The 17,163-nt window shown below is 32.5% G+C and overlaps 1 protein-coding gene across 2 annotated transcripts in view; it reads right to left on the bottom strand.

Annotated features, from left to right (window-relative positions):
* Nucleotides 1–546: 546 nt before the first annotated feature.
* Nucleotides 547–17,163, bottom strand: part of LOC140667663 (43 kDa receptor-associated protein of the synapse homolog) — an 18,158-nt gene continuing 1,541 nt past the window's right edge. The window contains exons 1-10 of one of the 2 annotated variants that reach the window (XM_072895802.1): nucleotides 16,052–17,163; nucleotides 11,292–11,511; nucleotides 8,410–8,561; nucleotides 6,584–6,730; nucleotides 5,849–6,008; nucleotides 4,958–5,158; nucleotides 4,450–4,548; nucleotides 2,887–3,078; nucleotides 1,092–1,291; nucleotides 547–913 (exon numbers count right to left, since the gene is read on the bottom strand). The exon at nucleotides 16,052–17,163 is cut by the window's right edge and continues 1,541 nt beyond it. In XM_072895802.1, coding sequence (XP_072751903.1) covers nucleotides 706–913; nucleotides 1,092–1,291; nucleotides 2,887–3,078; nucleotides 4,450–4,548; nucleotides 4,958–5,158; nucleotides 5,849–6,008; nucleotides 6,584–6,730; nucleotides 8,410–8,561; nucleotides 11,292–11,511; nucleotides 16,052–16,089 — 1,617 coding nt within the window. In that variant the 5' untranslated portion in view covers nucleotides 16,090–17,163 and the 3' untranslated portion in view covers nucleotides 547–705. Of the gene's footprint in view, nucleotides 914–1,091; nucleotides 1,292–2,886; nucleotides 3,094–4,449; nucleotides 4,549–4,957; nucleotides 5,159–5,848; nucleotides 6,009–6,583; nucleotides 6,731–8,409; nucleotides 8,562–11,291; nucleotides 11,512–16,051 lie in introns of both variants that reach the window. The other variant, XM_072895800.1, reaches the window with a different exon arrangement.

Consider the following 17,163-nt stretch of genomic DNA (forward strand, 5'->3'; position numbering starts at 1 on the left):
AATGTATTTTAATGTATTTTATTATATATGTAAATGTGACCTTCGCTTAAATCGTTTAACATATTAAATCAAATTAAACTTTTGATAAGTGATTTCTACAAAGTGCAATTAAAAATTTTTAAAGATAATCTTATTATAATCGTTAAACAGCGTCCCACAATAGCTAAATTTTCTCAATAAAAAAAGAAAACAAAAATATGACAAACTTATGATTTATCATATCAATCTTAAATATCAACTCTATGATTGTATTATTTGTTAAAAAATGCAAAAACAGTTTTATAATGGCATTTCATCTAAATGCTTGTAATAATAAATAATATTATAAATTAATAACACAAAACTATAACAATAATTAATAATAAAACTAATACTAGAAGACTAGTAACAAATCTTTTTGCAGAATATGTAATAACAAATGTCAAAAGTATAGATAAAATAATATATATATATATATACACATATTGCTTACAATTTTTCCAATTATTATTTTATAGAAAAATTTGCGCTGAAAAGGAGGGAAAGTATAATATTCAACAAAGTGGATCGAGGCGTGCACTTTTTATTGCCATTAAATCTTTTTTGCATCGTACTACTTTCCGTTGACTTTTTTTACCTGCCGAATTATGATTCTTAAAATTATCTCTAATCGCATGCGGATACCAACGCGTTAAAATAAACGAGAAATCCCATTTGTGTGTTATTTTAAACGCTACTCGTCGCGTGACAGTCCTCAAGTGTTGCTAGGCTGCTGGCCCTCAACGACGCCAGGCTCAAGGAACTATGATTTAACGTATTCATGCCGTGTGGATCCTCGCAATGCAGGTACAGCCGTGAACTGACAGATTTGTGGCAGTCGGGACATAAACGCTTCTTCTTCTTGTCGCGTCTCTTCAGGATGTCATACGCGCATCTGCAAATGTTAAGGGGAAAAAAATAAGGGCAGGAGAAATATTATTTCGAAAAAATCGCGGAGCAGTTTACTTAACGTTATATTTTTCGATTCATATCACACAACTCTTGCGCGTTTTAATTCATCTACTATTCTTTAAAAAAAAATAATTTTTAAGATCTCCGAAGTAGTATCTCACCGAGCGTGTAATATATGAGAGCAGGGTAATGCCTCCAGGGAATCGGCTTCCAGACCAAAGGGCTCGTTACAGCTTCCGCATCGCAACTCTAGATCTTCCTCCATCGCGATCGCTAATCTCTCGTGGTGCCCTTTTTGTTCCTCGTCTCCCAAAGACCCGTAAATCCGCGACAATCTAGACCTGACTGTTCGCACCAAGAGCTGTAAGCAATCGAGGGGATTTTTGTAATTTTATTCTAAATCTATACATATTTATATAATTGAAAAAGATTTATATTGGCTTGACACTTTAATTGATCACCCACCATGCCTGATTCAAAAGTTTGAACAGGGAAATAAATTTGATAGAATTGTACAGCTGATATTTGTTTAAAATTCTTTAAAACTATTTTTTCATAAATATTATGAAATGATTTAAAAGTATTAATAAAAAGTAACAATTATCTAATATTAATTTATATCGTTGAAAAATATAATACTCGCAATTTATACTTCATTAGTAAAATTATTCCGATTGATTTGAACTTTTAATTTGCATGATTTTAATTATACAAGAAGGAGCTTTCATACCTATATATGTACAAATGCATATGCAATTTTTTACTTTCTGTTTGAATATCGAACAATGATTATTAGCGCTATTTAAGAGTGCTCGATTCGGACATTTGTGGAATTCCGTATCCGCCGTGAAATCCAATTAGAGGAATTTAAAGATGTAATCGAGTGCGATGCGTTATTTTCACAACATTGATCGCTTAAGTTCTATAGAAATTTCAAAATTGTTCGCTCGCTTGAGTGTGATTTATATCTGTGGTATATAACAAAGTAGAACAGTAATCTCTTTTTCGATACTGGCGCAAGAGTATGATACAAGCTTATAAAATAAAACTAAGTAAAAAATTATGATACAAGTAAAAATTAAAAGAGAACTTTAATATCATCTCGTGGTATATAATAGATAAAACTTGATATATTTAAAATGTTATGCTTTTTAAATATATTTCTTAAAGATTTCTTGTAAAAATATATATTAGTTATTTATATTTTTATTTATTTTATTTATTTTTTAATTTTATTAATATTAATATTATATTCATTTAATATATATAAGCAATCGGATCTCTCTTTGTAAATTTATTTTAAATATATGTATATCTCACACGAAGAATTGTGTATAAAACGTTAATATCAGTGATATTAGAGAATATAATATTATATTAATATTACTGTATATAAATTAAAGGCTGCTTTATCTTTTTCTCTTTCTTGTTAGACAAGCATTCAATTTTGTTAAAAATATTTTTTTACTTAATATGTATAAAAAGAAGCACGATAGACCGACAAATTATGAATATTATTTTAATTCAGTCACACTACAATTTCCATAATTCTCTGCCAGACTACGATTTATTTTTTTCTTTTTATTAAAATAAAATCTGACTATAAGTCGATACTAGATATATAAATGTATCTCTGTTATATCCAAAGCCATTCTTAAAATCAAAGAGATTTGTCCTTTCACGTTCCAATTCGTTCGAAATACTCGACGAGTGAAAAACTTTTTCGCATTTATTTCAAGTTTCGTTGCAATCGCCGAAGACCAAGAAATGAAAGGGAGAAATTTCCAAGTTTTCACATCTGACAGAAGAAAAGGAAATTGATTTCACAGTACATCGCGCTTCTCGTTCTCTTCTTCCTTTTCACCACCCTTCTCTCTCTCTCTCTCTCTCTCTCTCTCTCTCTCTCTCTGAAACGATACGAACGATATGAACAGTGAATCTGTATTGGCAGTTTACCTTGGCGCCAACCGATCCCGCCACTTCCAGGAGTCTGGTATTGAACTCGAGGGGCCGGCAGTTGCATATCTTGTGCTGAAGCCTGAGAGCCTCGAGGCATCTCGCCGCCCCGTCCATCGCTTCCATTTGGCACAACCGGTCGCCGGTCGCTGCCGCTGAGCCCATCGCGCTCTCATACTGTCGGAATGCTTTCTGCAATATATCCATCTTTATCTCACCGATGTTATCGCTCTGATGTGCGGGCCGGCGTGCGCGATGCATGAACTAAAGGCTAATTGTGTGTGCATCGCGCGATCGCCAACTAAAAGACAGATTTAAATTTGACAAGCATTTCTTCTCTCTATCGCTCTTGCAATCATACGTGCAATCGTGGCATCCGTGCAGGCAATAAATGAGAATGTGTTGCGCAAACTCGTCGCTCTATATCGGAATGTCTTTGATACATGATACAATGTCATTTTATCATATATGCAAATATGTGCCAGAGCAGAATTTAATGTATGTATAATGCGTAAACATGATAATGTATAATTTCATAAATTACTAGAATGATCAGACATTTCGGGTTATTCGAATTATTATATTTTCAGTCAAATTTGATTATAATTTATAGCCCCAATGCAATGTAAAAGATTATTTCAAAGCTACGGATTACAATATTTATAATCTTCATCTATATATTTTTGCAATCTACCATTAATTTTATTTTTGTTTATATCAAATACGTATTACCATATAATATATATGTATAAATATAATGAATCTCTAATGATTGCGAAATTATAAATTACATATTTATCGTTAATAATTTGCGTAAATGAGAATATATATGAATTTAAAACTCATCAGAGTTACATGACATCACATATATTTTTCTTTCTTTCTTTTTTTTTTTTTTTTAGAAACGCACTTTAAAAATCTTGATTTAATAAAGGAAATATCATCTTTCAATATTTTACTCCGTTTGAAAATGAATGGACGGATTTGATAAAAAAAAATTGTATTGCTCACTTTTTAACAGGCTTCGCAAAGGGTTTCGTAGCGACGAAATAAAATGAAAGCAATATACGTTGTAAGCGTGACACAACGCTAAAAATCGCTTTTGTAACGTGCGTGACATGCAAAAGGAACGTTCCAGTTATGGCGTTTTTTTCCATCCTCGATGACAATGCCCGTAACAATGTTAGAGCGTACAATAAAGCTGTGAATAGTTTTGATAGCATCGTAATACTTGCCGTGAACGTCCGATTAAAAAAAAGATTTATCTACATAAATATGGCACAACATGCAAGTAAATATATTGACTTTATTTCCTATTAATCGCGTTTGCATGCAATTTTAAGTCACTTTATATAAAGTTCTCAAACTCGTTCTCAAACGTCAGCATCAATTGCGCTCTCTTTCAAAATAAATACATACGTATGAATGTATGAGAGTTGATTTAAATAATATTTATAATTAATATACGCGATATTAATGGTGAAAATATGAAAGATTGTAGGACAAAAAATACGAAAGCTATTCAAAGGCGCAAGACAATTCAAATTATCGTGGATTACTTACATTTATATCGGATTTCTTTCTGTAAATATCTCCCATAATACGGATGCTGCGGGCGTAACTGGCTTGGTCGCCAGAAACTAACGATAGCCGCGTCGCTTCCTGTGCACAGGGTGATAAATAAATAGTTTATATAATCTATTAGGGAGAGGATCTCTCATACTATTGTGTGGTATCAATTGATCATTACCACTTTCTCCGTGAAACATCTTTGAAAGTTACTCAATTTATTCTCTTACACAGTTATACTCTAAACATTTTCAGAGATATTTGATTCGACGAAGCGGAAATAAATCGTGCAATTAAAAGGGAAAAAAATCACGAGACATTGTTCGTTCGAGACAAGGTTGATTAGGAATATTTTTGAAAAAAAAAGAAAGAAAAATAGATGACGCAAGAAGACACTTTCGTCCAAAGTCTCGTTTTGAAGGGACCGCGGTGATTTTCCGTATCTTTGATTCAAACCGGTCTAAAGTTTTCTCGTCGAAAAATCTCTCAGTCGAAACTTTACCGAACAGTAATCGTGAGCGTCGCCCAACTCTCCCTTTTTCCTAAGCGCCGCGGCCATTTGTAATAATGCCGCTCGGTGATGACGCGAATTCAGATCTCCCAGTTGCAAACTTCTTGAGAGGTCGTAAGCTCTCGCGGCGTATCTCGCACTCTTGTCCGCGTCTTGTAATCTGCAAAAGAGTTCCGACAGGCCGACGTACACCTGAAAATGAAACGCGATTTAATTAGAACAGGTGATATAGAAGTAAGCGGAGAGATAAATCGATCGTTAGATCAAACGAAAAAGGGGAATAAATCGATTCGATATTGTTTCTTTTTTAATTGCATCGACACTGCTTCAATACTTAATAGAAAGAGACTCTCTAAATAAACGAAAACTAAAACATTTCTTATGTTTGTTTGGGAAATCAAATAAACAGATCTGGATTATAAAAAGAATTAAAGTGTCAAAAAGTTTTTATTTATTTTTTTTTTCAAAGAATAAATCAATTCGATATTATTTCTTTTTTAATTGCATTGACATTGTTTTAGTACTTAATAGAAAGAGAATCTCTAAATAAATAATGTCGAAAATCTATTCTGTCGGAAAAATAATTTTATTTCACATGTGGTTTTATAATTTTTTAAATGTCAATAGTCGAGAAAAAAAGGATGTTTTTTGGAGTATCTCCAGACAGTGTCAAGCGTACAAATTTGATTAATTCGATTAATCAACTGTTCGAAGAATGCGAACAGAAGGCGAAATAAAAAATATGATTATCTCGCGGATACACAACGTCACTTCTCTAATCTCTCTGCGTGCGTTCCGTTTGCTAATTAACAAAGCATCGTGTATAATACGTTATACTCATTGCGGAAAAGAAAAACACAGGGGACAAAGAGACCTAATTACCTGTAGCTCTAAGGAGGGATCTTGAATAGAGTGGGCGATTTTGTGGGCTCTTTGAAACGCTTCTAGGGCTTTACAGAATCCTGCAAGCTCCAAGTGGACTCTGCCTACGGTTAAGTGAACTAATCCAGCAGTAGCGCACTGATCGCACTCGTTATACAAGCTGTGAGAAATGCAAAATTATGGATATTAATGCACGACATACATGTACATACACAGAGTGTCGATAAAATTATTGCTAGCACAGCAGGATATTCGATTATCGATCAACTTGATTAATTTTAAATAGTAACGATAAGTGGGTTACGATATATGTTTTCAATTTAATTATTTCGTTTAATTACTTTTTAATTGTATAATTAATATTTGTTGTCTCTTTCTTTTCTTCTTGCTATAAAATGGGCCAAACATGGCATTGAAACGTCTAATATAATTTAATATTAATTAGTTTATCGTTTGCTTTCTTGTGCCCTGCCACTCGCGTTTGACTCTTATTTGTCTGTTTATTTATAATTGATATTGATCAATCTTTTTCCAACTCGAAATTTTTGTACGCAATTAATCTCAAAGATACGATTAGGTACATTTTGATTTGTATATACAATCTATTTAACAACTAACGATATTTTATAGCGAGAAATATTAGTTGCGTATGTATATGTATTGCGTATATATTTTTGAAGGTTTATATTACGTCATTTACATAGGCTGTGTAATGAATAAAGGAGGCTTTCAAACCTGTGCCGGGCGTAATCTAACGCTCTATCCAGAGCGCCTAATCTCTCGTGTGCTCTGGCCAAGTTCAAATACGCTTCCGCCCGCATGTTCGGTGAATCCAGCTCCTCCGAAATGCATAATTGCTTGTTCCCGAATTCAATACTGTCTCTGAAATGAGAGAAGTCATAATTCCACGATGCAAGAATCGTGGAATTATTATCGAAAAGAGTAACATTTTTGTTTAAGAAATGTGAGAGCAAAACTGTATAAAATAACATTTAATTGACATGATATGATGCTTTGTTAAAATTAGACATTAAATCATATATTCTTCGAATATATAATAATCTTGAATTATTTTGAATTGTCTTTGAAGCCTAAAAATTATTGAAAATTTTGAATGGTTTAAAAGTTGTCGAAATCAGTATTATATTCTTATAACAATCAATATTATTCTTATATAGTAACATAATATAAAATCTAATATAGAAACAAATGTATATTTTTTCAGAAAGTCAAAAATCAAATGGATATTTTTAATAATTGTAAGAGATACTTTACATATGATTCTATTCAGTTTAATTACATATAAATTACAAATTACAAAAACTTATATATAAATAGGAAGAAAAATATTCTTATCAGTCAAAATTAGCAGTAAATATTCTAATATCGATATAATGTGAGAAATTTTTTCTGAAGCAAGAAATACACTACTTATAAAAAATTGGAAACATTTTTCATTTTTCATTTTAAAAATTGGGCTATTTTCACACCACTGCAACTCGGCGAAAAATTATTGTAGACAAAAAATTAAAAAAACATTTTGAACTTTCAACTTTAACAATCAAGTGTTATCAATTGTTTTTAAAAATTGCTTTATCTTATTATTTCTACAAAATACAAGTTTAGTTTCAAAATCAATGTAACACGATCAAAAAAATCGTAGAAATATTTAAAAAAAAATCGTTTTTTGTAAGTAAAATGTAGCTTGTGAAACTTGACTAAAATATCTTTAGAAAAATTTTTTATTGAACTATAAAGTGTCAAAAAATATGTAATGTTAAGGAAAAAATAGTGCGTTTTTTTACAGCACAGAATTAAGAAAATAAAAAAAAAATGTTTACTTCAAATAACACGATAACCTGAAACTTTAAGCTTTGAAATGCTTTTTGAATATTTTATCTACGATAACTTTTTGCCGAGTGCGTGTTCAGCAGTTTGAAAATAATTCAATTTTAAGATAAGAAAAGTTTCTTATTTTTTTCTTGAATAGTATATAATTCATGAAATGATAAATAAATTTAAATAAGCTCTGTTTTTGTATAAATAAAATATGTTTTTTTTTCTTGATGAGGATTTTACTTTGTAGAATATTTTTTGAAAATTTCAGAAAATATATTTAGTATATTCAGGTATATTTTTGTTTACATATATGTATAAGAAAATATTTTCTAGATATTTAAGACTTTCTCAAGACATTTAAAATTTTACAGATGTTTTTTCCTTTCGAGAAATAATATTCGAATCCTTATATAAGCTTCAATTGTTTAACAAATTTCAACATGATGATTCGAACGTTACTAAACTTGTGGATATTTTTAAAATAGATATTAATAACATACATTGCAATACACTTGTATAATATTTCTTTAGCGAAGTTAAACAAGTATACATGGCTTGACCCGTTTACCTCGTTTCGTCCTACTTTCCTTTAGATTACTTTTAATAACGTGCACAGAGGGTAACTCGACTTGTTTCACTTTAAATACACACGCGAGCAATTACGACCAAGAAAAGAAAGCACATATATATATATTAGAGCTTGCAAATTATATATAATTCACCTGTATTTGCCCCAATCCATATACGCTTGATACAGATATCCGAGGAGGGCGAATTTATCCTCGCGGTGTCTGATGCTCTTCAGGGCTCCCCTCCATTTCCTCACCGCGGCCTGCTGTTTATGAGCCCGGTACAATTTCAAACCCTGCTCCACCTGGGACACACGAAATTACACGTAAATGCGCACTTTACTATGTCCAATTTATCGCGCATACAAATTTGTGTTAAAGCGGGACCGACGTGACGTAAGTCTCTCTTTAAGTAAGATAACCGAGGGTACAACGACGTTAAAGGCAAAGCGGGGTTGAGATTTATCATAAATTTTATTAATCACATATTATATCGCCCTTCTCTTGAAATTACTTATGCGTGATATTTATATCACGTGACTTGACGTCTCGTTATCTTTGCAAGTCCTTGAATTTCCACCGATCGCACACGCCCTTGTATCCGAGACTATTTATTATTCGATATCTCAGGTACTTCCTCGTAATCAACCGTGGAATTTACGACACGATCAACCTTGAAATTGAGTTCCCAGTTCTCTCGAGCGAAAATGCAATGTTCAGAAGCGCGTGTGCGAGTCAAAGAGGAAATCACGCGCGCTATTAATATAATGTAGCAATATTTTAATAGACGGTAATTATAAAACAATAGTTATAGTTATGTGTGCATGTATGTATGTGTAAAGCTCGGTTGTATGCAATTTTACAAAATTCGATATGATTTCGTTCTCGTACATAATTAATTATTTTCCTAAGATGAGAAAATAATTAATTTTGCATTTTTATTTTACAAAGGTAGAGAGATATTACAAAATAAGTGGAATTTAAGTAGGTTACAAAAATGAAAGATTCAACTTCATAAATTTTTCTTTGTGATTTTTAAATCACTATTTAATTTAACAGTTTAATTAGATGACATTGCGTAATAACTCGTAAAATTAAAAGGCACTAAATTATTTATACAGCTGAAATGCAATTACATATATTGTATAATTTTGCGCTTTAAATTTTACTTAAAAATATTGCTTGTGTGCTGGATAAATTTATTATTGCAGTAACGGTTTGATTATATGTCTTGTGGAACAGACTTTAGATGATAGATGATTTTACCAGGAAGAAGTTACGATCATGTTGTGGTCTTTATCACGCAGTATTAAGCCTTGTCGTAGATAATACGATACAGAGGTAGAAGGCCGTATCGATTTGACCATGAACTTTGTCCCTGTTGTATATTTGTCTATGTATGTGTGTATAGATTAAACTTTATGTTAGAATATAAATAACTTCTTAAGGCATGTAAAAATGTATCCAGGTGCACGTGCGCGAAACAATTTCTATTCGCGTTAGAATTCTAATGGTACGGGAATATGATACCGCCTGCTTATCATACTTGTCATAACAAAGGTAACGCTTTTCAGGGAAGGGGATGGGAAAGCATCAAGAAATATCATTGTCTTGATAGTAATAGTATTAGTAGTGTTATATATCAATGAAAACCGAACGTTGCATGCGAGATTGAGTATAAATAAACCTCAGACTTCATGATCGTTAATATAATGTAAGAAAAAATAGAACTTAGCCTCGAACTTATTCTACCACACATTAAAATACCTACAATTTATTATAAGAACCAACGATTTTTTTTCTCATATATATTTTTTCCAATAATTGAAAAGTAAATAAATACGACAATATTGATTTTTCTCGCAGTCTCATAATTTGCATAAAAAATTAAAAAGAGAAAAGACGTATGTTTGACCATCGTTTTTTCTCGGTCATTTTCTCGGATATTTTCTGACGATTCTTCTGCGAATCAACAATATACAAGTTTTATGTTTCTTTAAACTCTCTCGCCGAAATTGAAACTCGATTAAGTTATCATGTCGCTTGAACGAAAGTGGGAGTACAAATTATATCTGTCACCGTTTAAAGAGGATGTCGTGGATAAACTGTCAGACGCGTAAGGTGAAATCATAAGTTTCGCACCCGAAAACGATAAACATCACCTAGTACATTCGGTACTTGAGTTTTAGTGGCGGATAGCGTGACCAGTAGCTACCGCATGCACATCGTGAACTTGACAGTGACCGATAAAGCGTGTTGCTCGTTGGCGAAATATGCTTAGTTATGCAGCCGTCATGCCTTATCGTCTCGTTGCTTGGAAGGCAACCACCAACCCCTACCGTGTTGCTCGTCTGACTTATTACGTTTCTCCGATTGCTTTGAAAACGTTAAACCGATTCGACGGCGGCACTCGAAAGGGACGGTTTAAAGACTCGGTTGATTAAATTAATTTGTAGAACCATTAATATATATTACGGTGGTAAGTGTTATTGTGGCGCCCAGCCAATTTCGCTCCTAAGAGCGGTGTTTGTCTAAAATTATGATCGCGATTTCGAGATAACACTTGGCACGCGCATTTTCAAAGAGTTTTATTAATAAATTAATACCTATAGAATAGAAGTGAGAAACGTGTAATAAAATTTCTTAGAACGTAATAAATTATTGCCACGTTACATCTGTCTTATCTCTAAAATACTTTGTTTCGATCGCATTCTAATGAATTAACAAAAAAAGAAAATTTCAAACGCATAATTTTGCTGAATAGACATTTATATTTTTTTATAGGCTTTTTTATATTTTCATCCATCTTTCTAACTTTATGTAATATTTACAAAATAAATTTTATATTGATATATATTTAAATTAACATATTTAGCTTATTATTATTTAATATCGTTAATATAATTTTTTTACAATTTTATGATAAGAGATTCTCGAGTATCAAACACATATTATCTCTGCTAAATTCAAACCAATATCAATTCCTCCCAAGAGGCTTAGGAAGAGTGGATACATGTATGTTGTGGGACACTTACCCTCCTACGGGCTAATTGTTGATCGAGCCGTCTCCTGCAACTTATGAGACACTCCCATATCCCAACGCCCGATCTACCATTTTGATAATGGCCATTACTACCATTGCCATTTTGATGTCGGTAATCCTCTTCGGTGAATTCGCAGACGTCAAGTGGATGTCTCGATCCATCAGGGCTACCCAGCAGCGCGGTCGCCGAGAGCTGATGACTCGCCGATCCGCTGCAAACACATTCGATAATCTATATCATTGAATGTATATGTACATATGTATTAACAGATACATATACATATTATATGTCAATGAAATAGAAAACAATTATTTTGGCTTCACACTTGACACTTTAATCACTCGATCACTCGTCACGTTTGATTCGAGTGACCAGGGAAATAAATTTGATACAATTGTGTAGTAATGATATTTAAAATTGTAATACAATGATATTTCAAATTCTTTTTAAAGTATTAACTATTTGTTTTATAAATATTATAAAAAAATATTATAAAAGAACGATTTGAAAGTATTAATAAAAAATAACAAATATCTAAAATTTCAATTTCATATATTGCTAAAAAAATATTATAATGCTCGCAATTTAAAATCTCGGTATTAAAATGATTCCGATGGAATCAACTTTTAATTTATCTTAATAATATAAGAAAGAATTGTACTTTTATACCTACATATGTACAAATGCGTATGCAATTTTTTATTTTCTGTTTGAATATCGAACAATAATTATTACCGCTGCCTATTTAAAGGTACTTGATTCAAACATTCGTGGAATTCTATGCCTGTCGTGAAATCCAATGAAAGGAATTTAAAGAAGACGTAACCGAGTGTGATGCGATATTTTCACAACATTGATCGGGCTTAAGTTGTATAGAAATTCCAAAATTGTTCGCTCGCTTGGGTGTGATTTATACCTGCTGTATATAACAAAGTGGAACAATAATCTCTTTTCGATACTCTCGTAAAAGATACAAAAGCTTATAAAGTAAATTAGTACGCTATGTAAAATTACATTACAAGTATAAATTAAAAGGGAACTTTATTATTATCTCGCGATAGAAAGAAAAAAAGCTTAATATACTTGAAATATACGTGCTATTATATTTTTTTTTTATTTTTTACAAAAATATATAATGGTTATTTATTTATTTTTTAAGTTTATTAATTAATATTATTTACTGTGTATATTCAAATTAAAATATATTATTTTTTAATAATTAAAGCTAAAAAGACATTAATGTTAAATTAATTGGTAATACAATTAGAAATCTTTAAAATGGCATTGTTAAAAATTCTTTTTCAATATTAACATTCTATGATCTCTCTCCTCTATCTCTCTCTCTCTCTCTCTCTCTCTCTCTCTCTCTCTCTCTCACACACCCTCATGTTTCCTCTATTCAATAAAATGACTAAATCATAGTTCTAAATGGAAAGCATCCTTATCTTGGTCAATATCTTGCGAGCTCACGTCAAACGTCTATGTTAGATGATGAATGCGGGCAACTGACCTCCCGCAGGTTCCACGCGCAGACTCTTAATTTATTTCTAGGACGAACGGAAGGAGAACGCGTTGAGATAAACCGCTTTTGGCTGCCATCCCGGAGGTTGAGTTTGCAAACTGCGCATTATGGAAGTTACAAGGTATATACAGGGTATCTCATATCTAACATTTTACCGCAGCAGTTTTCGCTTTCGCATATTTAAATCTTGAATTTTTTTAGTCTCTTGCTTCGTGAAAATTTTATGAACACGTTACATTTTAAAGCAAGCTCTTATTAATTATCTTGATACATTTAAGCTTTGAAATAAATCTTGTCAAAATTGGGTTTATAAGAAATTATAATAAATAACAATACAAGTACAAAGTTATTTTTTGCGTAACTAAAATTAAATTCCGTTAAAAGTCAATCATTTCTCGCACTGCTCGTATCTAGTACAAAAATTATTAATTTTTATTTTTATAATTTTTTTTTTTTTTTTTTTTTTTTTAATGAAAAAAAATGAGACGAAACATGTATGTCTGGAACACCCTGTGTAGGAATCATGAGTTCTTACCTATCTACTCTTGTTCTACCGCAATGCGACCGTTGCTCTATATCCGAGAAATCTGAAAAGTCACTTGTATTTCTTTTTTTCGATTCTGCGCCGAGAAACTCTCTACTACAGGAGACTCGCCCTTCCGTCAACCATGTCGGTCTTCTTTTGTAAACTAAAATAGCGAAATATTTTTTTACATTGTTTTAGATAGCACCGTTTCAAGAAGAACATTAATCAACGTTATTGTGCTTCTCCTTCCGTTCTTCAAACTTGTTTTAAAAAGACAGATTCTTTTTCTTATAAATGAACGTGTCATTAACATTATACTTTGTGATTAATAATTTGTTTGATAAATTAAGTTGAGAAAGAGAGAGAGAGAGAGAGAGAGAGAGAGAGAATGTTCATTCAGTGCGTCGAGGAATTTATAAAAAAGAAAAAAAACGCTTTATACTTTTATCTGCCGACAAGCATTACATTAGAAAGAGAATTAATTACTGATCACGTTCGAGACGTTAGAAGTAATTAAAACAGACGATCGCGTAAGAAAACTATCTCGTGCTTGACGCTTGATAGAAGCCTCGTGGGGGTAAAATTGCGCCTCGTCGCAAATTACACACACTCCCCATTCTCGTTAAAGTTTTCCCCAAAACAGTCGCGTGCTTGTGCGCGCGCACACGCATATACGCTCTTCCTCTCTCTCTCTCTCTCTCTCTCTCTCTGCCCTCCCCTCTCTCTCTCTTTCTCTCTATCTTTCTCTCTTTGTGTATGTATACAAGTCCGCGTATCGTGTAAAGCGAAGAGTATACGACACTCTATCGCTTTCCCACCACGTTCGCTAGGTGGGCGAGGCACCTGCGACCTCTTTTGCTGACCCATTTACGAGCTACGAGATACGGTACGGCGTTGAGATTCTAAGTGGAAAATCGAACCATCCCCTGGCTCTTTCACGCGTCGAGGTCGATCAACGAAATACGTATATACACGGCATATCTGCTGCCGCAAACCTCTACCCCCTTATCGTATACCTTATCTTTCGCTTTCCTCAAACATCCTTAATGTCGTAATAACGTTACGTACCGATCGAAGAATGTGCATGGATGGAGAAAAAATATGGAGCAAATATAATTATATAGGACTTATCTTAGGATTTTTACGAGTGTAATGATGATTAAAAATTTTTCTTCCAATTTCGATTACATGTCGCAGAATTTATTTATTGTTAGATATTTGCTGCGGTAAATTACACTTGAGCGATCAAACTTTTGTTTGATGAAATGTTAGAATAGAGTTTGAATTATAATATTTTTACCAAACTTGTGTTTTTACAAAAAAAAAAAAAAAAAATGGAGGGTTGGTTTCTACACTGTGTAATTACATTCATGTGAACTCTACGACAATTATCGCCCATTATGACCTACCTATCCCCGTGATAGCTCGTAATTATAATATTATTATACTTGTTGCGATCATTATCGAAATATAGGACATTATTATCTCCTGATATACATACATAGTCCCACGTATGTATTATCATGATACCATAAATAATTATGTACTATGCTTTAGCTTTGAGTGATTTCTCAAAAAGTCAAATACGATTTTTCGAAAAAATAGACAAAAAAATTTCTTAATTACTCTTCTGTTAAATTCACTAAATAGAGTTGATGAACTAAATTGATTTTGTTAGACTTTAATGGTAACAATAATTTTTTGATTCATCAAAAGAGATTCTCTCTATACATTTTTTTTGTATCAATATCGTATTACAAAATTAAAAACGATCATTCGATAAATTTAGAATATTTTAAGATACATTAACGTTAACAAATATAATAATAAATTCATATTACTTTTTATTATTATTGTACATATTATCGCATTTTAATTTTTTATATGAAAAAATCACTTAAAAAACTAGAAAAAAACCTTTTAAAGCTAGAAAAAAAACGGAAATACTCAACTTCAATTCATGAAATACTACTAAATAACTCTAGCTTTTAACACACATTTTCCTATTTTTCTTATTTTTGTTCTAGATATGTAAATGTATGGAAAGCGTGTGGAAAGCCAACAATTTATTCTTTATTTCTTTCGGAAAAATATGGTAACTCTCTTAACGTTTCAAGTAAACATGTCCAGTAGTTCCGCACGTTTGTGTAAACTCATTCCAAGTACATATAGTCTTTTTTTCAATAAAAAAATTATTGCTTATTTTAACAGATATATAGGTAATTAAATAACTAAAACATAATCAAATGTGAAAAACTATAGTAATTAAATAATTAACAGATATTAAATAACTGACACAATTAAATATAAAAGTACAAAAAAATTAACAAAATATTTAGATAATACATATTTTTATTAATTATAGCACAATCAATTATTAGAAATGGCTGTTAAAATAGTAAATCTAGATTTTTAATGGAAACATAAACATATCTTTATTTGCTTCTGCGCATCTTGAACGAACAGATCTTTTATATGAAATAAAGATGTAAAAACAATCACATATAAATACTTTACTTATTTTTAAATAATGCTATATGTGTATTGTATTACCATTAATTAATCTTTAATTCAAATCCATATTTATTGTAGCTTTTGATAAATTAATTACCTTAATTAATCATTACGTATTTTCCTAATTAAAAACTATTGTTGTTGCTCGCTGTTACATTTCGGAATGAACGAAACAATACCCTTACTTACCCGAGGTAATCCCTGGACGAGATAGACTCCCATGACATGGCTGTGCGTCTTTCTTGGCGCGGTGGCTTCTCCTCTCGGTCCCGCGGTGCAGCTGTTTCTTCTCTCTTTCTCTTCCTGACGGTCTATCATCTCATCTCTCGCCGCCAGCATTATCCCGTACGCGCACCCGCGTGAGATGGAACATATCACCACCTTGCGACGGCACGACGACGGTACAACGTGCGCCGACTTGACAGCCCGATCGTACGCATCTACAATCGATCCCGAGGATACCGGATACTCCTTGATACTGCGTGTTACGATTGTCTTCTATCCCACGAACTCTCGATCGAACGACGATTCGAAGGAACGATTTCGCACACGAGGGAACGCTCCTTTTGATCAGCTTAGGAATTTATTCAGCGTTCCTTCCCTTCCGTCTCTCCGAGAAAACAATATATGAACGACGCGAAAATTACAAAGTAACCGACAATGAAGCTGCGATTCGCGCGTATAAAGAGATAGAATGGGAAAAGTAGCAAGAATCGAAGGGAGGATTTTTTTTTTAAGTTCTAGGACTTTCAGTTGGACGAGTGATTTCGCAAGAATTTGATTGTTTGTCGATTTTATTTTTTTTGTCCAAGAAAGTTATACTCGAAAGTCGGTCTTGTGATTTTGGGTGCCGATAGTAGTTGAGGTAGATTTTAATAGGATCGTCTTTATAGGATTGGGTTTTTTTTCACCCGATTTAGGGGATTCTGGACAGACTCGATGCGCTTATTCACTAATGTTGACATGGATGACACACACACCTCGGTCGAAAAAAAATAATTCTGCAGGCCCGCGTGTCTTTTTTGTACTTATTACGCTTAATTGAGCACCGTGGACTCGCGCGAGTATTCGCGCGCATTGACTACAATTGATTGAGAGAATCTTGTAAATTTTTTTCTCCTCTTTCCTTTCTCTCTCTTTCTTTCTTATTTTTTTTTTTTTTATTTTTTTTTTTTTTTTTTTTGTTAACGTAATTGGCAAAGGTTTCGTGGCAGTTTGTTCGATCGTCCGATCGATAGATTGGTTCGAATTCCCGACTTGGTTGACAGAGAGACGACCGCTCGAGTCGCACGGTACTTTAT

The sequence above is a fragment of the Anoplolepis gracilipes genome, chromosome 7 (genome assembly GCF_047496725.1).
Source record: "Anoplolepis gracilipes chromosome 7, ASM4749672v1, whole genome shotgun sequence".
In the NCBI taxonomy this organism is placed as follows: Eukaryota; Metazoa; Arthropoda; class Insecta; order Hymenoptera; family Formicidae; genus Anoplolepis; species Anoplolepis gracilipes.